The sequence below is a fragment of the Anolis carolinensis genome, chromosome 5 (genome assembly GCF_035594765.1).
Source record: "Anolis carolinensis isolate JA03-04 chromosome 5, rAnoCar3.1.pri, whole genome shotgun sequence".
NCBI classification, from domain to species: Eukaryota; Metazoa; Chordata; class Lepidosauria; order Squamata; family Dactyloidae; genus Anolis; species Anolis carolinensis.
In genome coordinates, this window is record NC_085845.1 from 152,843,927 (window position 1) to 152,871,826 (window position 27,900).

A 27,900-nucleotide genomic window follows, 5' to 3' on the forward strand; every position below is an offset into this window, starting at 1 on the left:
GTGATAACATTGCGCTCAGTAAAAAGGCTGGGGTGCATTTGGGACAATTTCACCCAAATATTTATTGGATCTTAGGGGGCCGGGTGGATACACCTGGCACTATCTCCACCACTAGCTGGGAAATGTTAGAATTAACTCTAATGTTAGCATTCACTCTAATGCAGCTTTATCTAATTTATCTAATCTAATGAAGATCTAGAGATTCCCAGATAAGTGTTCTCTCAGGTTAAAAAAACGTGCTTTTTCCTGTGCCCCCAATGCCCCACAAATATGGAGGGCCTACTATACTTCAGAGCTCCTAGACTAGAATCTAGAAGGCAGTTACAAGGTCTATTGCAGTGGTTCTCAACCTGTGGGTCCCCAGATGTTTTGGCCTACAACTCCCAGAAATCCCAGCCAGTTTACCAGTTGTAAGGATATCTGGGAGTTGAAGGTCAAAACATCTGGGGACCCACAGGTTGGGAACCACTGGTCTAGAGCATGGGAAGTGACTTTATGGCTCATGGGACTAATTCAGCTTATTCAATTGTTCATCCAACTCTTGCAGGTCTCTGGAATGATCATCCCCCATAAGCAATACTATCTACAATTATGGATTGGAAATACAGTAGAGTCTCACTTATCCAACACTCGCTTATCCAACATTCTGGATTATCCAACGCATTTTTGTAGTCAGTATTTTCAATACATCATGATATTTTGGTACTAAATTCGTAAATACACTAATTACTACGTAGCATTACTGTGCATTGAACTACTTTTTCTGTCAAACTTGTTGTATAACATGATGTTTTGGTGCTTAATTTGTAAAATCATAACCTAATTTGATGTTTAATATGCTTTTCCTTAATCCCTCCTTATTATCCAACATATTCACTTATCCAACTTTCTGCTGGCCCGTTTATGTTGGATAAGTGAGACTCTACTGTAGCAGGAATTCTTTCTTTGTCCTTGTTATTTCTTTTTTTATTTGTTCATCATCATTATTATTACACCCATCACCTTCGGCAGGCCTACCCGGTCCATTTTAAGTTGTGAATTTTAATCTGCATTTTATCAGTGGATTTTAACTTGTATTTTAACTCTGTGCATCTTGTATCTCTTTTACTAGTGTTTTACCTCATTTTAATGATGTTGTATCCTGCCTTGAGCTACAGGGAGGGGTGGGTAATAAATTCATTATCATCATCATCATCATCATTCCCTCCTTTCCTGATTGAGGAAGGAGGAGGAGAACTGAAGCTGACTGCACTCTCATTTGTATGCAGAAATTGCCAATATTTTGCTTCTCATTATCTTTCTTGCATAGGGAAAAGGAATGAGGAGCCAAGACTGCTCCTGAGACAAGCACTAAGTTCCATATGGTACATTGGATGGGGATCCAACAATACCAAGCAACATGGCCACACCCATATGTTATCCAGCATATGCCAATGTGGCAGGAAGGAGAGAATCCCCCTCACTTTATGGTTTCTTTATTGTTCATCACTTTGTAGAACACCTATCAGCAGAGATTTGTCTGTACTATTTTAGACAGTAATTGAACATTTGATTCTTTAACTAGGCACTTATTTTAAAAAATAGCAACAAATAATACTGTTTTGTTTAAAGCCTTTATAGCTGTTCTTATGAATTGTCACTGTGGTTTCATTTTCAGGTAGTTGTAATAAGCAAAAGTTGGAGGTCAGTGATTTTGTTTGTGGCTGTGAGTTCTTTGCTCGTGTGGTTTATCAACTATTAATATAAATGAATAAGTAAATACCTGTTCTTCCTTCAGCAATTGCTTGTCTGGAAGATATCCCTCCGCTAACAGTGGTAACAACCACTGAATAGAGTCCTCCGGGTTTTAGGGAGTAGAAATGATATTGACTGATGTCACTGGAAACAGTCTCGTTTTTTATGACAACATTTTCATGAATGAGCAACACTTGGTAAGTATCCACATTTCCATTTGCTCTGGTCCAGCTGGTGAATAGGCTGTTGGTTGTTTCTTGGTTTGTCACATACAAGTCTGTCACTTGTGCTGGAACTGCAATTCCAGATCAAGATTAGAATTATTGAACAGATACAGATGTTTAATCTGAAGAAAGCTTACAGCTACAACCACAAAATTCATGGGAAAGAAATAAGAAACTGCTACCAAAGAACTAAAACAAAAATGAGTATCAGAGGGCTAAAAATAGCTACTCATATGTCAAAACTGTTAATTTCCTGCCAGGGCTCGCCAAATAGTGGAGGGCACCATTTGCTGCTTCACCTTAGGCAGCAGAATGTCTTGGGCCAGCTTTGCTTCCTGTCTGAAGGGAAACTATTTAATACAGAAAGAAAAAAAAAGACCACAGAAAAAGTAGAGATATATTTATTGATAGTACCAACAGGCTGCTATACTAAAGCTATAGCTCCTAAAATTCAAGGAGTCTTACTATTGGAAAATTGAGTCCATTCCCGATTGCTGAATGAGTCATATCAACTATAGAAGACTCGATGTCCTCTATAAAATTTACCAATATTTTAGGAGGGAGGAGAGACAGCTCTGTCCAATATTCTGCTTTATTCCCATTCCAGTAATTTTATACATTTATAACATTAAGTTTGAAATTGCCAAAAAACACTGATTGTAGCTGTTTTCATTGCATTTTTCTCTCCCCCTTGATATTATCAATACACAAAAGGCCCCATTTACACTGCCATGTAATGCAGTTTCAGAATGCAGATTAACTGCATTGAACTGGATTATATGGCAGTGTTGACTCATATAATCCAGTTCAATGCAGTTGATTCTGCATTATGTGAATCTACACTGACCATTATAATGTAGTTCAAACTGCATGATATGGCAGTGTAGATGGGGCTGGAGTACATTTACAAGATGATTAAAATAACAATCTATAATAATTTTCGATAAGGATGTGGGTGGGGCAATTCAGTGGAGGACACTGTCTACTTTCACTTTCAAAAGGTTTTTGTGAGTCTTCCCTCAGCAGAGACTCTCAAGAGAATTTTACAGTCATGAGGTAAGATGGGAGGTGCTTTTTTAATATGGATAACTGATTAAAGAACAAAAAACACAGAGTAACTGCTAGAAAAAGAGAGCAATCCACACAGGCATCTTGGTTTTTCGGACCTCATGAGCCCCACCCCCTCGCCCCACCCCCAAAAGAAGCCCTTAAATGTAAAGAAAAACTTACCTGGCTGCCATTATCTTCCTCCCCCACACCACCCTGGCGTGGGGTAATGATGCGCCAGGTAACCGGGGGAGGGGGGGGAGACACAAGAAGATCATAATGGCAGCCAGGTAAGTTTTAAAAACCTTTTAGGGGTTCTTTTGGGGTCTTCGGGGTGGCTGCATGCCATCCCAATAGTTTTTTAGATGGCATGTAGGCAGCCCCCGAGAAAGCCTGGGTTTTTTGGGGAGTGTGGGGACTTAAACTTGTGTCAAAGTGGGTTTTTAAAACCAATTTCAGCATGCATTTAGGTAATGTCTGGAAGCACCCCAAGAAGTGACTGAGCAAATCCACAGAGTATAAGACTATCTGGGATTCCTAGTCAGATTCCTGGCATAAGCTGCGGTATGCCAGTTGATAAGAAGCACAGGCTGGGGAGAGCTATAGCTTTAGAGCATCTGTTTGGCAAATTTGGGGACATTGTGGAAACAAAATATTGGTGTAGGTAGGCAGGCCCTTGTTCAGATCCACCAAGTTTCTTCTTGAATTGCTCTGTTCTGAGCAAGTACAATTGGCATTTGTAAAAGATATGGACAAGTTGAAAAGCTCTCTTTAATTCCAATAAAGCAATACATTAGTAGTTGGTATTTGGAAAAATTGGGGATTCATAATATATTGTCAATAAAGTACCTGTGCGCCCTACGACTGAAGTCCAGTTGCTCAAATCTCCACTAATGGTGGTCACAGTAGCTGTATACCTCCGTCCAGGCAAGAGACCAGTGTAAGTGAATTCTTTGGCTTCTTTGGCAAGCGCCTTATTTATGATTGTGAGTGCTCTGTCTCCCAGTGAAACCACATAACCATCCCACTCAGTCAAGGGGGTCATCCACATGATAGTGAGAGACGATTCATTAGCATGCTTTATACGGAGCTGAAGGACAGGCTGAGGAGCTATGTGAAAGAGAGGGTGGGAAAAGCACCTCAACATTATAAAAACTTTATGAAGAATTATATTAAAAGGCTATTTTGCAATAAAAAAATCAATAAGTCTCCTCTGCCAAGTTGGAGGGCTACATCTGATGAAATATTAATTCCAGCTAACACTTAAGTTGCCATTCTAATCTTGATGGCTGAAATTGTTTGTAAACAATGGCCTGAATCACAGGCAGTAAGACTTATTATTTCTTACCCTGACATAATTTATTACACTTGAAGACAGATATAATGGATTAAACTGATAAATGTTCAAACAAAGTGATGCTGGTAGCCTGGCACTCTGTGCAGAAGTAATGAAGATCTGATACTATTTATATTCAGCTTGCTGTGCTCTTTCTGCAGGTTCTCAGGATTTCTAATAACCTCAATGTATGCACTCAATATAACATGTTTGCTGTACATGGACTGTATATTGCTTATGTATATAGGCTTGCCACTTCATATGTGTGCTAGAGCAAATCACCATGGGAAACATTTAGTAAAATTGAAGGAAAGCTGCATCGATGAGTTTCCTCCACGTGACAATTAGTACACACCCAAGGAGTTCATTGTACTTGATAGTAACCTTGAAGAAGGGAATTCAAGCAACCCTTATTCAAGCCTGAGGGACTGAGGGTCCTTTGCAAATTTTCAACTGATCTGTATTTATCTGCATTATTAACTTGTAGCTGCCTAGTTATTCAACTTGTAATGGCAATAGAATTCAGATTTACAGTGTTTATACCAATACTCTACTTATGCATTCTTAAGTATTGCAATCTCAGGATATTTATATGGGGAATGAGCAAACTCTTTGTCAAGTAATCATAGATAGACACATTCCTTCAGGTGAAACATAGTCTAGTTTAGTTCTGAGTGCATTACTTTCATTTTATTACATTACATTATTTCACATAAGGCACCATACATTTACCACATTACATTATAGTGTATTCCAGTGCATGACTAGTAATTTCCTACACTTATATTTAAAAATCTCTATCTCTGCATCTTCCTAGCAAGTATCTTGCTAAGACTTTTGACACAAAGAACTCTACAGAACATAGGTACTAGTGGTGCTTTGCTGAGCGAGAGGAAGTAGGGTCTTTGTGATGCTTTTCTGCTGTGTCACCCAAAGAACACACCATTCTTCATGGAAGGGTGGCCCTGGACTAGCATCAATTCCTCATAATTTCAAACAATTTTTCTTGTATCAGATCTACTGGATTCGCTTCACTGCAATGCCCAGAACCAAACCCTTATAGATGTAAAACATATGCTCTATCTCACCTTCAGGGCTTCCTTCCATAACACTAATTAGCTGTTTGTTAACTGGGCTCATACTTTATATCAACTATAAACTGTTGTGTTTTTTCTCTGTTGATGAACACACATCTCAAAGTAGTTTAGTTGCTATTTGAGGGGGGGTGTTTTAGGTGTCAAAGATGGAAATTGTGCTCCATCTGGCATTAATTGAATAAGGCTACCTAATATTTGGCCATAGGCTCCTAATTAATGTGAGACCCAAATGTAAAGCAGAATAGATGGGGAAGAGCATTTGCTCAGATGCTGGTATTAAATTAATGTAATATTTTTTACACATGAAAAGTCTAGTACAGTGGACCCTTGTTATCTACCGTGGTTTGATTCCAAGACACACCCATATGCTGTTGGAAATCAAATTCTGTGTATACTCAAGTGCAATTATACATCATGGTATGGAGTCCCTTTTTTAAAAAAATGGCAAAATCAGAGTTTTTTTGTAATTTGTTTTTTAAAAAATTTCAAGTTATGAAACGTGGAATCCATGTGGATATAAACTGAACATGTCTGAAAGAAAGTTTCACAGCTGAAAGTCAATATACTTCTCAGAATAGGAATAAAAGTTATTGATCAATAGGTTGAATTTATACCCTGCCTTTCTTTTGAGATGAGATTCAATATTTTTAGGAGATAAAGTTAAATTGTTTACAAAACTTAAAAAAGAGATATGACAAAGCGATCACAGAAATATCCATGGCTATCCACAAAATGTGTGTGAGATTTAGGATTTTGTATGTGAATCAAATCAGATATGTATTCTCAAAAAGTCACTGAACAGTTTTTCAGTGGAGACACGAAACTCAAGAGTCTGACCTCACAGTCTAAACCAGGGGTCCCCAAACTAAGGCCCGGGGGCCGGATGCGGCCCTCCGAGGTCATTTACCTGGCCCCCGCCCTCAGTTTTATAATATAATATATTGTATATACATATAATACATATAATATTGATAATAATATTATAATGTAATTCAATATAACACAAATAATAATACCATATAAAAATATTAATTATATATTCTATATTACATATAATATTACTAATAATATTACAGTATAGTGGTATAGTTCAATATAGTAATATATAAAGCTAATATTGTGCTATGCTAATAATATAATATATTGTATGTACATATAACTTGTAAGCCACTCTGAGTCCCCTTTGGGGTGAGAAGGGTGTGATACAAATGTAATAAATAAATGCAGTAAATAATAAACAAACAAACAAATAAATAAATAAATTTTAGACTTCGGCTCACCCAAAGTCTGAAATGACTTGAAGGCACACAACAACAACAACAACAACAACAACAACAACAACAACAACCCTAATTAACTTGACTATCTCACTGGCCAGAAGCAGGGCCACACTTCCCATTGAAATCCTGATAAATGTATGTTGGTTAAAATTGTTTTTTTAAAAAAATATTGTATTGTTCTTTCGTTGTTGTTGTTGTTGTTTTTGCACTACAAATAAGACATATGCAGTGTGCATCGGAATTTGTTTGTATTTTTTTTTCCAAATGATAATCCGGCCCCTCAACAGTCTGAAGGATTGTGGACCGGCCCTCGGCTTAAAAAGTTTCAGGACCCCTGGTCTAAACATTTTATTTCTCTTTCAGGTGGCAAAGATAAAACAGGCCCAATAGTATTGCCTCTAAACAGGAAAAATATTTTGGCCTGGTAGCAATTTGGTAGGTCACAAAATTACTATGAATAGAATATGTCTGTAACTGCTGCAACCTGACATTTCTGTGTGTTATGAGAAACACCGTGTCAAAGAGTCAAAGTATGTGTAATGTCTGAAGAATCAAAGAGAGGGTGTAGCAGGAAAAATAATCAAAACGAGGTGTAAGATAACATATGGTTTCCCACCCTGATCTTCTAATACACCCTTCAGACCATTGTTTTTCAGGATACTCCCTTCCTTTTTTTTTTTGTAAATCTGAAATACTCAGCTTGCTGCACACTGCAATAGCCTATGGCAGGGGAGGGAGACTTCTATTTATGGACCATATATAGCTGGCCTCCAGAGTTATTTTATACAGTCCACTCTCTCTTGTCAAAAGGGCAAGAAATCCTGTTTTCAGTTAACTATCTTAAAAAGCTTTATTCCTACTTCTTGTGGTATTAATAGTGAGGAGAGATGTAGCAAAGGCAGTCAAAGTATATACTACAAAGTCTAATATTGTATAATATTAAAAAGACCTCAAGGTAAACCCCTCAGTGTAACCATAATCCACGTTTAGGTAGTAATTACAGAGGCTGAAGGGGGGGGGGAAAGGATTTTATGCTAGAAATGGAGTATCCACTAAAAGAAAAGAGGCAACTACATATATGAGCATCACCTGATGGCAATACAAATATCAGAAGCAAAAGATTGAAAAGCTCCACTTTCATTGCAAAAATCTGATGGAAACAATGCACTTAAAAACTACATAAAATAAATGAAAGGATGGCAGATTGATTCAAGGCGAGAACTCTATTCTAGGTGAACCTACAATTTTGGAATGTAAAGTAGAATCTGTACTTAAAGCACTGGGAAAAATAAATCACCAATATGGCTGCTTTAATCTACAGAGAAAGAATTGACTATAGTTCTTGTTAAAATCTGTCAACAAATATGGAAAATAAAACAATAGTTCATTGATTGGAAATGCTCAAAGTACTTTATGGTCTTCAAAGCAGGGGACACCAAGGATTTCATCTCCCATACAGGCAAAATTTGGAGTGGGAAATGGCATATGTCCAAGCTGGGTTCAGGGAGAGAAGAAGCACGAGAGATTACGTATATTGCAGAAGAATGTCTATGCTTTATAGAAAGTCTTTAGATCATGAAAAACTATATATCACTCTGAGAAAAGAAGTGAGCCACAATATTTATTTGTCATGATGCATAACCTGTAGTCAGACACTAGGCTACCATCAGGGCAAATACAGAGAAGAAATTATTTCTATTTTGCAAGGGTGTCATGTGCTGCTGCCTTTTATTACCTTGCTTAATTTGTATGCTAAATGTATCATATGCAAAGCTGGCTTAGACTCTGAGAAAGGAGATGTGAAAACTGGAGGAAGGAATATCCACAATTAAAGATATGCATACCACATGCAGAAAATAGCAATGAGTTAGAATGAATACTGCCAAGGAAAAAAGTGTATTAGTAGGTGTACAGTTGAACATCAAGAAATAGAAAATAATGACACGGATGATATACACAATTTTAAAGCAGATAGTGAAGCAGAATGGAGACCAAAGACAAGAAGTCAGAAGATAATTTGGCCTTGGAAAGACAATTATGAAGGAGCTAGACAGTTGGCCCTTCAAGTCAATGGATTTAATATCTTTAAGTTCAACAATGTTTAAATACCCAAAGTTTTGTCATTTTATTTACCCTTTTACTATGTCATTATATAAATGGGATTTGAGCATTCATGGCTTCTGGTATTCCCAGGAGGTCCTGGAACCAAACCCCAGTGGACACCGCAGGGCTCATTGTACTAAAGCCTGGAATGTCCATGCCACTGTATTTCTAATTTCTATGTATGGCCATGAAAAATCAACTGAAAATCAACTAATTTGAAATGTGTTGGTGACTGCTTCTATGGATATTATGTAGTACTGAAAAGACAAATAAAGGGTTCTACAGCCAGCTGAGACAGACCCTAGAAGTCAAGATAACTAAAAAGTGACTATTATACTTTGTTCTTTGGACCTAGCATGGGAAGACATGATTCTGTAGAAAAGACAATAATGTTTGGTATTGGTTTGGTTTGGAATTTAATAAGGATCAGGGAAGCCATGGTCCTTAGTCTGCAACACCTGAACAAGGCTGTTGATGATAGGGTGACTTGGGACCTCATCACATTGACTTTTGGCTCCGTCCTAGGACACTTCCAGGATGGAGCCTGAGAACATGGGTTCTCATTGCCTACAATGGGGCCAGCACAGGGGAAACCAGGTGGTGACGCTTTCCCCTGTGTAATGGTGAAGGTGGCGATGCGGGTAATGTGGGGCACGGGACGATGGTTTCCTCCCTTTGCCCCATAACTTCACCACACTGCCTGGCAAATTCCCCCACTGTCACCCATGTTAGGGACCTCAGTATGATGAGGTCCTTGGAAATCTCTCAGGTTCACCATGAATTGAAGTCAACTTGACATCAATTAACAACAAGCAATTAATTACTTATTCATTCTGGTAGTCATATAGTAGAACTAACAATGTGCAAAGCAACGTAACCAAGTACCGTCACATTGAGGTCCTCAATCCATGGGACAGCAGGGGCATCTGTGGGGCAGTGAGGCAAATCCAGTGAGCAGCTGAGGAAACCATCATTCCATGCCCCACATTGCCTCCAGTGCCCCCTTTCCCATCCCATGGGGGAAAACATCACTGCCCAGCTTCCCCTGAGCTCTCCCTGGCTTTCCTAATGAGAATGCAGATAGCCACCTGTATTTTCAGGGCTGTGTCCTAGGAGGCTTCCAGATGTCTACCCACTAAGAATTTTTGAAAAATTAGCCACTTTGAGTTTCTTTTAAGAGATGAAAGCAGGATATAAATAAATATACCAACAACAACAATAACAACAACACTTCGTTTAATTTTGAATCTGTTGCTGTACTCTTCCCTCCTAGTGATCTTGTGCTGGATCTACACTACCATATAATTCAACTTTCAGAATGTAGTTTAACTACATTGGACTGGATTATAGGAGTCTACACTAGTATATAATCCAGTTCAATGCAGTAGTTTGTATTCTGAAACTAGATAATATGGCAGTGTAGATACAGCCATAGTAAATCATTTCCCCTTTTTGTTAGTTTCAATTTATGTAGAATTACAAATCATGATTTCCAGTGATTCCATTGTGAAATGTTCAAACAGACTCAGGGTATAAAATAATGAAGTGACCAAAGGTAATCTTGCATCAATCCTCCAACTGTCCATTAACATTACTTATTGTTCTGATAGTGCATTGATACAGGGAAGTATGCAGAAAGGCTGAAATGAATATAATATGCTTTGAAGCAAATCTGGTGTATCCCAGATTCTCCAGTATCAAGCTGGCAGTGGGAGAATTCATATAATGTTTGCAAAGAATTAAAGTGTGATATGCTGGCCCTAACTGTATGTATGCAGCCAGTTCTCTATAACCACAGTTTGAAAATATTCCAAAACCAGTAAATAAATCCAAAAACTAACATCAGTTTTGCCATTTTATATATGGGATACCATTTTATTATGCTATTGTATATGATGGGAATCAAACCCCAGTCGATAACAAGGGTCCACTGTTTAAGGCTTGCATTATGACTTTAATGTCAGAGTAAACCCACAATGGGATTCTGGCCACAATGCATAACTAAATATTTCAAATTAGTGGATCAAACAAGATTGGCAGAAATCATAGCTGTGTGGTAGAGCGTATGCATTACATGCAAAGTTTTTAGGTTCAATAGCAGGCATATTCAATTAAAGGAAGTTGGCACCTTTGATGCTGCAAAGCTACTGTCAATCTCAGTAACTAATAATGGGTGCTATGAACAAATAAATGACTAGTTCTAATGTAAGAGCCCTTTAACATCTAAAGACATTGCTTTAATTGAGTAAGAACCTTACAGACAGTAAAGAATGTAACTTTTTACTCCTGACTGATCTTGTGGATATGCCTAAAGTTTTTTTTATCATGTTCATATGAACAGAGCCACAGTTAGAATGTTCATATCTCACACACAAACATCTGATTAGGTCAAAGGCTTTCATGGCTGGAATCACTGGATTGCTGTGAGTTTTTTGGGCTGTATGGCCACGTTCCAGCTGCATTCCTTCCTGATGTTTCACCTACATCTGTGGCTGGCATCTTCAGAGGTCTGAAGATGCAGGTGAAATGCCATTAGATAATGCAGTTAGAAGATGGCTATACAGCCCCAAAACTTCACAGCAACCCATCTGATTAAGTCTTCCGTATTATCTTTGTAGATTTCCCAAGTTTCTTACTGATTTGGAATAATAAAAAAGTTTGCTTACCTGTTCTGCCTTTGCTGTGTGCTGTGTTCTGCAACCCTCCGCTTTCTACAGTAACCGTAACCTCATATTGCCTTCCTGGAATCAGCCCCAGATCCTCGATAATATATTCCCTTTTGTCTTTCTCCATTGTAGTGTTCAGCAGTACTGTCGAAAGGTCCAGCAGCACAATATAGTATTTGTCCCAGTCTCCAGTAGGGGGCAGCCAGCTTACTTTCAGGGATTTGAATCCTCCCATACTGTCCACTTTCAACTCTGAAACTTTCTGAGGAACTGAAACACAGAATTGCAACATACTATGGTCAAATGAAATACCTTTAAAACATTTATGCAAGAAACAATTGGTTTGCAAATCAGAAGTTTAATTAATACCTAACATTTTGAATACATATCTGTTCAGCAACTTCTATATTTTTGTTCTCAGCATTAGACATGCATGATGTAATTAAAACATTTTAATGCTTCAGGGGGGACTAGTGTGGGGATTTGGATACAACAGAACCCCCATACATAAAGGGCAGGTATCCATGGTTTCAACTACGGATACCTGCCCTTTATGTATGGGGGTTCTGTTGTATCCAAATCCCCACACTAGTCCCCCCTGAAGCATTAAAATGTTTTAATCTGATGAGACATGGTCCTCCAGGAGATACTATGACACGCTTCTGCTAGATATTACCATAGAGTTGTGTTGGAGGATATATAGATATATATAGAGGATATAGTTGTGTTGGGCCCATTAAGATGGTCCGCCCCAGGAGACTTATGGATCCTGAGGGACTCCTGACGTCTCTTGGGGTTCTGTCTGCTATGGAGGCTGACGATCCTGTCGATGCCTTAGTCGCTTGTTACAATACCGAGATGTCCAGGGCTATTGACATGATCGCTCCCGAATGTCCCCTCTCACTGCGTGGAGTTGCCCCGGCTTCCTGGTTCACCGGGGAGCTGGCGGAGATGAAACGTGAGAGAAGGAGACTAGAGTGGCGCTGGCAGAGAACTCGCGACATTTCTGACCGAGCACGGTCTAAAGCCACTATTAGGGCTTATTCCGCGGCGTTGCGGGCAGCCAGGAAGGTTTTCACGACTGCCCGCATCGCGTCTGCAACAAACAGATCTTCTGAGTTGTTCCGAGTTGTTGGGGAGCTCCTCCACCCTTCTCAGGGTGGGGGGGGCATCTGACTCCTCGGCAACTCGGTGTAGCGAGTTCGCTCACCATTTTGCAGACAAAGTCGTTCAGATTCGTTCCGACTTGGACGCCAGTCTTGAAGCATTGCCAGGTGAGGTAACCGAGGCATCTGTCTGTTCGATCTTGTGGGATTCGTTTCAGTTTGTGCAACCTGATGATGTGGACAAGATTCTTGGAGCAGTGAGGGCGACTACCTGTGCCCTAGATCCCTGCCCATCTTGGCTTTTAAAACAGGCCAGTGGTGGGTTAGTTGATTGGTTTGTGGCAATAATTAATGCCTCTTTGGGGCAGGGCAAATTTCCATCCAGCCTAAAACAAGCCGTGGTAAGGCCTATTTTGAAGAAGGCCTCATTAGATCCGACCAATCCTTGTAACTACAGGCCAATCTCTAACCTACCATTCTTGGGCAAGGTCTTGGAGCGGGTGGTTGCCTCTCAGCTCCAGGGATTCTTGGAAGATTTTCTGGACCAATCACAGTCTGGCTTCAGGCCTGGGTTCAGTACCGAGACAGCTTTGGTCGCCTTGGTGGATGACCTCCGCAGGGAGCTGGACAGGGGGAGTGTGACCCTGCTGGTTCTCTTGGACATCTCAGCGGCTTTCGATACCATCGACCATGGTATCCTTCTGGGGCGGCTCTCTGGGATGGGTCTTGGGGGTACTGCACTGTAGTGGCTCCAGTCCTTTCTGGAGGGTCGTTCCCAGTTGGTGAAGCTTGGGGACACCTGCTCGGACCCCTGGCCATTGACCTGTGGGGTCCCGCAAGGTTCTATTTTGTCCCCCATGCTTTTTAACATCTACATGAAACCGCTGGGAGAGGTCATCCGGAGTTTTGGAGTACGGTGCCATCTCTACGCGGATGACACCCAACTCTACTACTCTTTTCCACCTAAATCCAAGGAAGCCCCTCGGATTCTGGACCAGTGTCTGGCCGCTGTGTTGGCCTGGATGAGGGTGAACAAACTGAGACTTAATCCCGACAAGACAGAGGTTCTCCAGGTCAGTCGTACGTCTGATCAGGGTATTGGGTGGCAACCTGTGCTTGACGGGGTCGCACTCCCCCTGAAGGCGCAGGTCCGCAGTCTGGGGGTCCTCCTGGATTCGGGGCTGACGCTTGAGGCTCAGGTGTCGGCCGTGGCCGGGAGGGCCTTTGCACAACTAAAACTTGTGCGCCAGCTGCGACCGTACCTCAAGAAGTCTGATCTGACCAGGGTGGTCCATGCCTTAGTTACCTCTAGACTGGACTATTGCAATGCGCTCTATGTGGGGTTGCCTTTGAAGACGGCTCGGAAATTACAACTAGTACAGCATTCGGCAGCCAGGCTTCTAACTGGAGCGAATTACAGGGCGCGTTCAACGCCTCTGTTTAAGGAGCTCCACTGGCTGCCATTTACTTTCCGGGCCCAATTCAAGGTGCAGGTTATCACCTACAAAGCCCTAAACGGTTTGGGACCCACCTACCTTAGAGACCGCATCTCCCTCTATGAACCCACACGTTCTCTTCGCTCGTCGGGAGAGGCCCTTCTCTCGCTCCCACCACCCTCACAGTCGCGGTTGGTGGGGACGAGAGAGAGGGCCTTCTCCGTCGTGGCCCCTCGGCTTTGGAACTCTCTTCCTAGAGAGATCAGGCAGGCCCCTACCCTCCTCTCCTTCCAGAAGAGCTTAAAAACCTGGCTGTTCCAAAAGGCCTTGGATGTTTAGTTGTTGTTGGATTGATCTATCTGTCCATTCCATAATAGTCCCATTGTTGTTGTCTTGCCATTTTATACCACACTTTATTGTCCATTCAACTTAAGATTTCCTTTCTCATTTCGTAACACTCTGCATTTCGCCTGGGATCTACGAATTAGTCTCCTGTTTTTAACACTGTATCCTGCTTGTTGATTTTAATGATTGTTTTTATTGATGTTGATGTTTTTTACTGGGATAATTGTTTTATTGCTTTGTTACTGTTATTTGTTTGTTTTATCGGGCCTGGCCCCATGTAAGCCGCCCCGAGTCCCTTCGGAGAGATGGGGCGGGGTATAAAAATAAAGTTATTATTATTATTATTATTATTATTATATAGCAACTTCCTAGAAATGATACTTGTCTAAGAATTTTTTAGGTCCTCCAGGTTGACTTTGTGATAACTTCCAATAGGGTTCGCAATTATCTACAGTTTCCTGCTTCCACGACAAATTCAGGAACATATTGCCCACAGATATGGAAGCCATACTGTACTATTTCCTTCCTAATGTAAACGGTGAGGGATACTTCTAAGGGAGAGATACCAGGTAGACTGTATTAGCGAATACTTCCTCTATACCCCCATTATGTGTAAATGCTCTTTGTGAGTTTTTAATATTTTCCCTCTCACTGGAATTAAAACTGCAAGTGATCTTGGCTTGATGAAGAGTGCCCATAGGTAGGAACATTTGTAACAATGGTTGTAGAAAATCTTAAAGCCCCATCCACAAACAATGCTTTCCTCTTAATGTCCCAACCATATTTCAATTATGTAGCAAATAGAGGTCATCTTATATAAAATCATCACAAGTCTACATGGTCACTAAAGGTTACAGCAGGTGACAACTCTTAAATATTGTGCTGAACATCAAAGGCTGTCTTTTCTCATAGCCTTGGACCTATACTCAGTAGATCTGCTAATACCATTAATCTTACTAGGTATGACCAAACATGGAATCTACCTATGGTGTTTTGTGCTTAGAAAGCCAGTAACACAAAAAGTCAAAATAGTTTTGAGTAAGTGCCTATAAAAGCTAGAAACATACAGTACCTGTCCTTCCATATGCTGTCATTTCAGTTGACAAGTCACCACTGACTGTGCTGACATCAACCTGATAAAGGCATCCTGAAATGAGCTTGTCAAAATATATCTCAGTGACTTGTGGCTGAGCAGTTTTTCTTTCCTTAATGGATCCAAGATGAAACAAGGTGATATTGTATAAATCAAGGTTACCCAGAGGTCTCTTCCATGACACTTTCAATGTATCCAAGCTGCCGTCGTTAGCTACCTTCAAATCCAAGACTTTGGCTGGTGCTATTGAAAGAGAGAACCAGAAATATCTCAGTTAAATAGCTATATATCAGAACCATATTTAATATTCTTCAAACTATGGCCAATATTTGCTATCAGCACTTAAAACCATAATAAATGTAGGGCAGAATATAAAAGTATTTGACAGCACTCCCAGTTTGAACACTTAGAGACAATCCTAAAATTCTTGTAGAAAATGTTCATTTTGCAATCCCTGACTAGCTAAGATTGCTAATGTGGCCTGTATAGAAAGCACTGTTTTATACAGATTCAATTTATTCTTTAGCAAATAACTAAATCCGATGGCCAAGCAATACCAGGACATCTTTTGTATGTTCTTCTCAGTGGCTAGGATAATTTGAGGGGGAGGAGATGGAAAACTGCTACTGTAGCAAAACTGAAAAGCAAAAAGGTGGTTACGACCTATCAAACTGCCAAGGACAAGGTGCATAGAGCATACTTAGCTTACTTCATTAGATCACTAGAGTGAAGTAATAAAACAAATATTCATTGTAACAGCAAAGACTAGTTATCTCATATTGCTATGTCAGGATGCAGTTACTCACAAATTTTATTCATGAAAAAAGCAACAAATAATTTTAGAAATTGTCTTCCCACTGTGAGAAAGTTATCAAAAAGTACTCAACGTTTGTTGTGTGCAAAATTTCAATGTGTGTGTGTTTTTTTTTTTAAAAAAAACAAACCCAGAAAACAGCATTTTCTACATAGAAATTTTCTATCCTGCACAAAGAAGGCTATAGTTGGAGACTTATGCTGCACAAAATTAACCTATGGGTGTTGTGTAGAAATACTATTTTCCATACAAAAAGTGCTGCTTCCTGCATACAGTGTTGATTTCAGCATGAAAATACCATGTGAAACTTTTATGTACGGTAAGTCCTAACTGTGAAGATTCTCATCAGTCCAGCATTTGGCTTACCAGGGTTTCCCAAAACAAAACAAAAAAGGTTTTTGACCATATTTCGAATATTCTTGCCATCCCTATTACTATGCCAGAAGTTTTTTTTCATGTACTACTGGATCTCTTCCACAAAGGAAATTCCATAAAATTATCTCCAAGTTATATAAACTTACCTATGGTTTAAGCTTGGAATAGCTGTGGCTGTGATGTGGCTAAATCTAAAGCTGAAGCTGAAATGTTGATTCTGCCTCCCATAGGTGGGCCATTCACAAATTGATACAACCACAATGACATTAGGTAAACCATTTTAACTGCTCAATAGCATCATGGCCTTTGTGTTATCAGCAATATATTTGTCAATGCAGTATTAATGATGGCATTTAATTTCACTCTGACCTCACATTCCTTACCTGGATAATACTTTATGAATGTGATGAAATCAGCTGTAGCTCATGAAAACACTTCTTTAAAATGCCACAAGACTTTTCCTTATTACAACTTTTTTATATTTAAAGAAAAATCAGTAAATCTTACCAGTCCTAATTAGTCTAAACTTGTAGTTTTCCAGTCCTTTGGCCTTGGCAATGATAGTGAGATTATAGAGACAACCCGGTGTTAGTCCTGAAAAACTGTATGATAAAAAGTGCTTTGCTAGATCTGTTTCCTGAACTGAGACACCTTTATCCAGTAAAACCAGTCTGTATTGGTCTACATTCCCAGGACCAGATGTCCAAGAAACATTGATTGAGTCCATCTTGGCTAAGACCTCAATATTGTCCACTGGAGAAGGTGCTGTTAAAGAAAACAGGGGAGAATAAGGCTCATGTATGACCTTTGCAATGTTGTTAAAAGGAAATAAAAAATTACAATAACACAGAGCAAAAACCCATAACTGCTTCACTCACAATTGCATAAAATGATTTTTGCTCATTTTTTTTACCTCTTTCTAATCCCATCAGACAACACACAATGTCCGGCTGGTTCCTAAGAACCTTCTTTCCCTTCCTCCATTACAAGGCTTGAGCTCTCCTTCGTGCATTTTCATACTTGGGAAATCAAAACTATACAGACAATATGCAGACCATTCTGGACAACCTGGCAGGATCTACTTGGGTCACTCTCATTTTGTGTTATTATTGTCTTTTCCATCAATATGCATTTGGACAAGTTTGTGACTGTACAAAAAGACCAAGCAACAGGATTCCTCTAACTTTTTTTAATGCTATTTTCATTCTACTTTTCTCCTATAAATGGGATCAAAAGCCATTAACTCATATCATTGACACATAAAATGAGGAGAATGTTTTTTTTTAAATGTACACCACAATTTAAAAAAATAAGAAAAACAAAGAACGCATTTGATTAAAAGCCCCCATTTCAGCAAGTGAGGCTTGTCTGAATAAAAAGATGTTGCAAAGATAAAGAGGTAGTCAACTTAGGGTTCATATACACTATATAATTAATACAATTTGACATCATTTTAACTGCCATGGCTCAGAGCTGTGGAAACATCGGAATAGCAGCCTCACCAAACTACAACTCCAAGATTCCATAGCATTGAGCCATGGCAGTTAAAATGATGTCTATCTGCATTAATTTTACAGTGTAAATCATGCATGGGAAAACTTTGCCCCTCACCCAGGTGTTTTGGATTTCAACTCCCACAATTCCCAACAGCCTACTGGCTGATAGGAATTGTGGGAGTTGAAGTCCAAAACACCTGGATGGCCAAAGTTTGCCCATGCCTGATGTAGATGCATGCCTAGACTCTCTCAGGTGAGAGTTCCAGAGCATGGAACAGACTGCTGAGGCTGGAGCTACACTGCCATATAATTCAGTTTCAGAATGCAGATTAAGTGCATTTAGAATGGATTATATGGCAGTGTAGACTCATATAATCCAAATTAATGCTATTAATCCGCATTCTGAAATTGGATTATATGATTGTGTAGATCTATCTTGAGAAAGCCCTCTCTAGCTCATTCCTTATCCTTTCCATGACATACTTCTTGCATGTCCCACACTGATAAACTCTGCTATATAAGTAGTCCTCTTACAATACCAACTCTTAAGCAAGACCGATGACATTTCTTTTATGATTAGACAATTCTAGTTTTGTTTCATCATTCCTTTTTTAAGGGAAACTTAGAAACACAAGTGAAATATACTTTGTAGAATTAGTCCAACCAAGAAAACTTACCAGTAGAAACACTGATATTAACTGCAGGGCTTTTTTTATTGCCAGCAACTGCCCTGATTAACACAATATATTTGCTGCCAGGGATGAGGTTAGTAAATATCTGGTCATGTCTTGAGCTGGCTCCAGGAGCATGGATCTCCTCTTCTGTCTTATCATTTTCAAGCAACTGTAGCTCATATCGGTCTACTTTCCCTAAGGATGGGCTCCACCAGACTTGCAAGGTTGTGGGTGTAATTTGTTCCCTCCTAATTTCAAATCTTTCAGGTGGCAAGGGATCTGTGTTCCATAGAGTTTGATGGAAGACGGAGAGAAATGGAAAAAATAATCATTTGTGTCAATAGACAATATTTTTCTAAAAGGCAATAAAGGGCTTAGACTTTCTCAACAGCAGCCACTGGGAAGATGTCAACCGTATATCATGAAAAGCCGACATCAACCACATATCATGTAAAGAACATAAGTGAGCTGGATTACTATGGAAAAAGTGTTGCTATGTTTTAAATAGTTTCTTACCTGCCCTGAACCTTTTAGATAGAGAAGGCTGTAAACCAGTCAATTAAAAATACTTCTCCTCTTTGATATTAAGTTTAGCAGAAGCAACAGCAGGTGTTAGGTGTCAGGTTGTCAATGGAATGGTGAATCAATTTCAGGATTTAATTTGAATTTTAATGGATCAGTACAAAGCTATTTGGATGATAGGGTTCAGCACCTTGCACGACTCTTTTTAAATTCTGGTAAAAAGTTGGAATTGGTTCACAGTGACACTGAAAATGAAGCCACCAGACAACAGAAAATAGAATTAACCCTCTACTCATCAATACATTTAACTGTTTTCTGCTTAAGAGTATCTCAGACACTCTCTAAAATAAGCAAATGGACCAAGGATGGGAAATGTGTGTCTGTCTAGATGTTATTGGATTGTATTTTCACCATTGGTTCTCAGCTCTCTACATTGGCCATGTTCACTAGACCCGATGGGAGCTGCAGTCCAACAATGTTGGGCGGGTGGGGGAAAGCAAAGAGTCCTAGAACAAATGAAGAAAGACCTAGAGAGGGAGGCACTGCTCCTAGAGAAAATTAAAAGGTTGCGTGCCTAGAAGGTGAAGTTCAGAAATTCAGACTTTATCTAATCTATCTAGCCCAGAATACAAAACACCCAGTCCTCTGTACATCCGTTAGAACAAAGGAACAATGCGTTTGGGAAGTGCCTGGCCTGAAAAGCCCAGGCTGGAAACAAACACTTAAAAAACCATTTACATTGTTACCAAGTTCTTACTGGCGACTGTCCAACTACTGACATATCGTAAAAATACAATATTTCTATGAAGATATTTTTATAAGTACTTTTATTGTAGACACTGGGTGAACACTGGTCAGAAATGTGTGCCTTTTGCAAAGATTTCAAATAAAAAGGCAAACTTTCATGATCGGTTATTGTTTAATCTCTTTGCTGCCTCCTGGCAACATATTTGAAGGAGATTCTGTATAAGAAGTCATTCTTTCATCTTCAATTTTCCAAATAATTAACTGACTGCAGCCAAAAGCTATTGCTTTTATTAGGGTTGGGATGTCTGTTAGCACGTCTCTCTATAGTTAGCTATACTGCTAGAGTTACATATATTCAAAGAAACAGACTTGGATTACAATTAATTCAGAGATGGTCCCATTTAATTCAATGAGCCACAGAATATAACCTATGCAGATTTACTAAAAAAATGTCTTATTCTCTCTTCAGATTTACTTCAACGTGATTATTTGAAACTGAAGCTTCATTCCCAGGAAACATTCTGAAATAGAGCTTCATAAACTATGGCTCCCATCTACACTGTCCCATAATGCAGTCTGAAACTGCATTATATGGTTAGTGTAAATTCATATAATCAAGTTCAATGCAGTTAAATTGCATTATATGAGTCTACACTGACCATATAATGCACTTTCAAATTATCTGACATAGAGGACTGGCAAATCCCGCACCATAAGCATTAGAGATTCGTATTGTCATTTTGAGTCCCCAAATAAAGAGAAAGGTAGGATAAAAATCAAGTAAATAAATAAATATTATATTTGTGTCCATTGGTTAGAAACTCCTTAAGAGCCAGCAGTGAATAGTTTGTAGGCTGGTACTGGTCCATGGAGCACAGATTTGAATAGAGTTGATGTACAGGACTAAATCTGTATTTGATACACAACATTCCTACAATAAATAAGAGTATAAACAATTCTGTAGAATTTTACTGATTATTTGCTTCACCTTCTTAAAAAAGCAAACTAAAATGTCATTATTGTAGAATATGTTATTGTATACAGAAATAATAATAATAATAATAATAATAATAATAATAATAATAATAATAATAATAATAATGTATTATTATTATTGAGCCCCTGGTGGTACAATGGGTTAAACCCTTGTGCCGGCAGGACTGTTGAATGTAAGGCTGGTGGTTCGAATTTGGGGAGTAGGGTGAGCTCCCATTTGTCAGCTCTAGCTCCCTGCACAGGGACATAAGAGAAGCCTCCCACAGGATGGTAAAACATCAAATAGCTGGGCATCCCCTGAGCAATGTCCTTGCAGACAGCCAATTATCTCATGCCAGAAGCAACTTGCAGTTTCTCAAAGACATTATTCATATATATATATATATATATATATATATATATATATATATCCTGCTTTTCTCCCAGATTGGGACTCAAAGCAAAAACATAACATACCATAAAAAACATAATATACCACAAAAACATAACATACCATAAAATAAACATCATCCTCAAAGCCATAATCATATCTAACCAAAACTACAAAGCCCACAACAGACAAGATTTGAAAGCTTTCATGATGTAGTTTGTGTATTTCAGTTGGCCAATTAAAATACAATTCTTTTGAATATTTTGAGTTGTGTTGCATTCAACAAAACTACTTCTGAAATAACATTCCATTTCTTTTGGAAAGCAATACTAGCCTAAATCCAGCTGCTGCTCCCTGTTAGATCAGACCTATTGGTTCAATGATTGAAAGGTAAGTTAACATTTTTCGAAATCATTTTTAATAGGTCTACTCTAAGACTAGGAATTGAATTCAGGCCACTGTGTGTTATTAATTTCTACTTTAACAAGGTATTGAAAATAAAAATGGCAACTTATCACTATTTTAAATGTTTATTTTAAACAATTAGTCTCTATTACAAACCAGTGCAATCATGGTTTCCGTTGAATATGTGTTTGTGAGCCTCTGTTTTATGTATAGATAAGAAAATCTCTTTTTGACATAATAGTCCAGAAGGATTATGGAGCAATCAAATTTTGGGTTGCTGTGAGTTTTCCGGGCTGTATGGCCATGTTCCAGAAGTATTCTCTCCTGACGTTTTGCCCACATCTATGACAGGCATCCTCAGAGGTTGTGAGGCGTGTTGGAAACTAGGCAAGTGAGATTCATATTATCTGTGGAATGTCTAGGGTGCAGAAAGACCTCTTGTCTGCTTGAGGCAAGTGTAAATGTTGCAAATTGGTCACCTTGAGTAGTATTGAATGGCCTTTCAGCTTCAGGAAGCAGCCAGACTTTGAAGCTGAAAGGCCATTCTATGCTAATCAAGGTGGCCAAATTGCAACATTCACACTTGCCTCAGGCAGATAAGAGGTCTTTCTCCTACTCTAAACATTCCGCAGATATATAAATCTCACTTGCCTAGTTTCCAACACACCTCACAACCTCTGAGGATGTCTGCCATAGATGTGGACGAAACGACAGGAGAGAATGCTTCTGGAACATGGCCATACAGCCCGGAAAACTCACAGAAACCCAGTGATTACAGCCATGGAAGCCTTTGACAACACATTAATCAAATGTTGTGAGAAACTAAAGTTCCTATTTCAATATTTCAATCTTACAAAATAATTGCTTTGAGAACTCTAAATAGGTACAAAAAAGAATGACTAACTGTGCAATCCTATGAATATTTATTCAGGAGTAAGTCCCACTGTGTCCAATGGAATTTACTCTGGAGACCAGGGTTTAAATTCCTTCTTAGCCATAGAAACCCAGTCAAGTCTCATTCTCTAAACCTCAAAGGAAGAGAAAAGCACCCCCCCCCCCAAATGAATAAATCTTGTCAAAGAAATCCCATGAGAGAATTGCCTTCAGGTCACCATACATCAGAAATGACTGTTGCAAGGCCTTTTCAACCTGAATTTATTTTCATTCTATATCATCAAAAATGCAGGGTGACCATCACAGGGACAACATGATGACATGGTGGACATCACACCTGTACCTGTCCGCTGTACCTGTTTGCAAGGTGATGTTGCTGGTTTCTCCATCAGACAGAGAGACAATCCTGAGATGGTACAAAGTCCCAGCTTCCAAGCCTTTGTAGTCACACTCATAAGAACTATTGGCCCTTTGGATGGGCTGGCAAATCCTGTATAAGGCATTTTTGGAGCTGCAGGTGACACTGAAGTTACAGTGACTTCCAAGACTGTTCCATCTGAGATTGACAGACCGGCTGGAGACTTTCCACTCTGTCTGGTTGATGGTGCATTTCAAGGGAACTGCTAGACCACCCTGGGGAAGGACCAGAAAGAGCAGATGAAGTTGGAGGATTTCACTCTTCACAGAAACTAAGATCACATTATGACACACTTTGTATTTATATCATAAACCACAATGATATGGAGCAGTTCCATGAGACTAGGTGCAAATCACCTTCTTATAGCCATGCCATATACCTGTATACTAAAACCCACCTGTATTGTACTCTGCATTAAATAAACTGCAACAATTGTAGACACAATAGCTCCCACTTAGTAGTAGTGGTGAGGAGATATGAACCATGATTTTAATATCATAGACCAAGCGATGAAGTGATCTGAACTGCATTTACATTGTAGAACTAATTCAGCTTGGCAACACTTAACTGCCACGGCTTGGTGCTATGAAATCCTTTGATCTGTAGCTTGGTGAGACACCAGTACTCTTTGGTAGAGAAGTAAAAAGACCTGGTCAAATGATAAATCTCAGGATCTTACAGTATTGAACCATGATAGTAAAAGTGATAGCAAGCTAAGTTAATCATGTACCCTGAATGTGGAGGACAAATTCACCTTCCATCCTTGGACCAGACTAGTTCATCTCCATTACAGAATGAATCCACTTTGACACCACTTTAACTGTGATAGCTCAACACTGTGGAATCATGGGAGCTGTGGTTCTTCAAGGTCTTGCCGAGCCTCCTCTGCTACAACTCCTAAGTTTCCGAGGATGGAAGAGGAAATATTCCTCCCCATTCAGGATGCATTCACACTGTAGACATAATGTGTTTTGACTTGTTTTGTACCCCACCTTGAGCTATTAGGAAAGGCAGGTAACAAATAAATGTTATTATCATTGTTCCACAAAGAGTGCTGGTTCCTCACTAAAGAACTCCACAGATTCTATAGCACTGAACCATGGCAGTGAATGTGATGTCAAGCTGCATTTATTCTACAGTGTAGTTGTGCCCTGAATGGAAGTAATAAAATGAGAAGGAATAACACTATGTAACAAAATGTGAAACAAAATTCTGTTCCTGATTTGAAAGTGTGATTTCCTGTTTAATTATGCGGTCCCTATTTTGAAAGTAGTTGTTATACTCCATAAACTTCATTTTTGGAGTATGTTGAATTGGTTGAGAATTAATGAGATGCTCAATGGTATATGGTAGACTCCTGCAGAGGTGAGATGATCCTTCTTGTCCTTTGCTGAATGTAGCATTTGTTGTATTTTCTTAGTGGGTCTGTAAATAGGGTTGTTGTATGTCTTTCGGGCTGTGTGGCCATGTTCCAGAAGCATTCTCTCCTGACGTTTCGCCCACATCTATGGCAGGCATCCTCAGAGGTTGTGAGGTATGGATAAACTAAGTCAGGAAAGGAAAGAATATATATCTGTGTAGAGTCCAAGGTGTGGCAAGAGTTCTTTGTCACTGGGAGCCAGCATTAATGTTTCAGTTAATCACCCTAATTGGCACTGGAAATGTTTTGTCCCTTGCCTGGGGGCATCCTTTGTTCAGTCAAGTCCTCATTGTGTTGGTTCCCATCTACTGTTTTGATTTTGGAATTTTGTAATACTGGTAGCCAGATTTTGTTCATTTTCATGGTTTCTTCCTTTCTGTTGAAGTTGTCCACATGCTTGTGGATTTCAATGGCTTCTCTGTGTAGTCTGACATGATAGTTGTTAGAATGGTCCAGCATTTTTGTGTTCTCAAATAGTATTCTGTGTCCAGGCTGGTTCATCAAATGCTCTGCTATGGCTGATTTCTCTGGTTGAATTAGTCTGCAGTGCCTTTCATGTTCTTTGACTCTTGTTTGGGCGCTGCGTTTGGTGGTCTACATAGGGACCACCAAACGCAGTGCCCAAACAAGAGTCAAAGAACATGAAAGGCACTGCAGACTAATTCAACCAGAGAAATCAGCCATAGCAGAGCATTTGATGAACCAGCCTGGACACAGAATACTATTTGAGAACACAAAAATGCTGGACCATTCTAACAACTATCATGTCAGACTACACAGAGAAGCCATTGAAATCCACAAGCATGTGGACAACTTCAACAGAAAGGAAGAAACCATGAAAATGAACAAAATCTGGCTACCAGTATTACAAAACTCCAAAATCAAAACAGTAGATGGGAACCAACACAATGAGGACTTGACTGAACAAAGGATGCCCCCAGGCAAGGGACAAAACATTTCCAGTGCCAATTAGGGTGATTAACTGAAACATTAATGCTGGCTCCCAGTGACAAAGAACTCTTGCCACACCTTGGACTCTACACAGATATATATTCTTTCCTTTCCTGACTTAGTTTATCCATACCTCACAACCTCTGAGGATGCCTGCCATAGATGTGGGCGAAATGTCAGGAGAGAATGCTTTTGGAACATGGCCACACAGCCCGAAAGACATACAACAACCCTGTGATTCTGGCCATGAAAGCCTTCGACAACACGGTCTGTAAATAGTTTGTAGGTTGTGTTTCTTCATCAGTTTCCCTATGCAGTAAGTGATTCCCTTGATGTATGGTAAGAATGCTTTTCCCTGGGTGGATCTTTGTCTTTACTCGTGGCTTTACTCTCTACCATATACCATGCAGCTGTGGACAAGTCTACATAGGGACTACCAAATGCAGCACTGCCCAAACATGATTCAAGGAACATGAAAGGCACTAACTCAACCAGAGAAGTCAGCCATAGCAGAGCATTTGATGAACCAACCTGGGCACAGCATATTATTTGAGAACACAGAAATGCTGGACCAGTCTAATAACCACTGTGTCAGACAACACAGAGAAGCCATTGAAATCCACAAGCGTATGGACAATTTCAACAGAAAGGAGGAAACCATGAAAATGAACAAAATCTGGTTGCCAGTGTTAAAGAACTCTAAAATCAGGAAAAGAAATAAAGAACAACACTCTAAAAATGGGAATTCCAGACATGAAACAATCAGAGCCAGCTAACACCACCCAACAAAAGATTCCCTCAGGCAGGCCTTGAAGCTGCAAGGCCATTAAATGCCAATCAAGGTGATTCATTGCAGCATTCACACTTTTCTCCAGCAGAGGAGGGTTCTCTCTCCCACCCTGGACCTTTCACACACACACACACACACACACATATATACCCCACTTGACTAGTTTCCTATATGCCTCATAACTTCTGAGGATGCCTGCCATAGACATGGGCGAAACTTCAGGAGAGAATGCTTCTGGAACATGGCCATACAGCCTGGAAAACTCACTGTGACCCAGGGAAGATGGAATTGTTCTTAGATTAAGTGGAAAGGAAATGGCACAAGTGAGGGTCTTAAAGGTTAGGTAAAGGTTTTCCCCTGACGTTAAGTCCAGTCATGTCTGACTCTGGGGGTTGGTGCTCATCTCCATTTCTAAGCTGAAGAGCCGGCGTTGTCCATAGACACCTCCAAGGTCATGTGGCCGGCATGACTGCATGGAGCGCCGTTACCTTCCCGCCGGAGCGGTACCTATTGATCTACTCACATTGGCATGTTTTTGAACTGCTAGGTTGACAGGAGCTGGAGCTAACAGCGGCCGCTCACGCCGCTCCCGGGGATTGAACCTGGGACCTTTCGGTCTCCAGCTCAGTGCTTTAACGCACTTCTCCACCGGGGATCCTGAGGGTCTTAAGGACAATAGTTAACTAAATGGAAGAGGAAACAAAAGGTTTTCAATTCGGTAAAAGGACTAAGTAGTTTGTCAGAAGGAAAAGTTTCCAGAGGCTATTAGGAATGGTGGGAGTTGAAGTCCAAAACAGCCGGAGGGCCGAGGTTTGCCCGCGCCTAGTCTCTAGTGTCCCCTTCCCTGCTTGGACCAGATTCCGCGATGCTGAGAGCAAAGCTCTGGCAGGCGAGAAAGGGGAAAAGTGAGAGGCGGGGGCGAGGAGAAGGCGAGAGCAAAGCGCGGAGCAGAAGGCAGTGCCTGAGAGACGCCCTTGGCCCGCTCCTGCCTCCTGCTTCTCACCCACCTTGAGCAGGGCCAGCGCCAGGATCCACCAGGAGGAGAGCCCTGCGCCGCCTCTCCGCCTCGCCATCCGCGGGCTTCCTTCGCAGGGCGAGGAGGACGCGCCTTGGGCTGCCGCCCGCTGGCTACTTAAGAGCCCCCTTGGAGAGGTTTCCTCCGCGCAGGGCGACTCCCGGCTCGGGCTGGGCGCAGCGGTGAGGGGCGGCGAGAGGCGCAAGTTGCCCGCCGCCCTCCCCAAGTGGCCATGCTGGCCAAGCGCCCCGAGGTTGCCAACCCTGGAGAGCCCCTCGGGAAGGTTGCTGTATGCGAAGCTCTCCCAAGACAGCGCCTGCCCTTTCTGGTCCTTCCCTCGGGCGCCCTGGAATGGACAACTCTCCAGGAGTTCTCTGGACGCCTGAGGAGGAGGAGGAGGAGGAGGAGGAGGAGGAGGAGAAGCTCTCCCAGCCCAGGGCTTTCCCTTTCTCGCACAATGGCCTTGGGGCTTTCCCTCCGTCCCCGCAACCCAGCCCGCTTCCTTCCTTCCTCCTTTCTTCCTTCCTTCCTTCCCTCCCTCCCTCC

The 27,900-nt window shown here is 40.5% G+C and overlaps 1 protein-coding gene across 2 annotated transcripts in view; it reads right to left on the reverse strand.

The window, feature by feature from the left end:
* ptprb (protein tyrosine phosphatase receptor type B) overlaps window positions 1–27,900 on the reverse strand; it is a 96,106-nt gene that overhangs the window by 48,781 nt on the left and 19,425 nt on the right. The window contains exons 1-8 of one of the 2 annotated variants that reach the window (XM_008110946.3): window positions 27,347–27,858; window positions 23,117–23,393; window positions 18,830–19,105; window positions 17,164–17,421; window positions 15,447–15,710; window positions 11,488–11,757; window positions 3,855–4,115; window positions 1,763–2,029 (exon numbers count right to left, since the gene is read on the reverse strand). In XM_008110946.3, the coding sequence (XP_008109153.2) occupies window positions 1,763–2,029; window positions 3,855–4,115; window positions 11,488–11,757; window positions 15,447–15,710; window positions 17,164–17,421; window positions 18,830–19,105; window positions 23,117–23,393; window positions 27,347–27,412 (1,939 nt within the window). In that variant the 5' untranslated portion in view covers window positions 27,413–27,858. Of the gene's footprint in view, window positions 1–1,762; window positions 2,030–3,854; window positions 4,116–11,487; window positions 11,758–15,446; window positions 15,711–17,163; window positions 17,422–18,829; window positions 19,106–23,116; window positions 23,394–27,346; window positions 27,859–27,900 lie in introns of those variants that run through there. The other variant, XM_008110945.3, reaches the window with a different exon arrangement.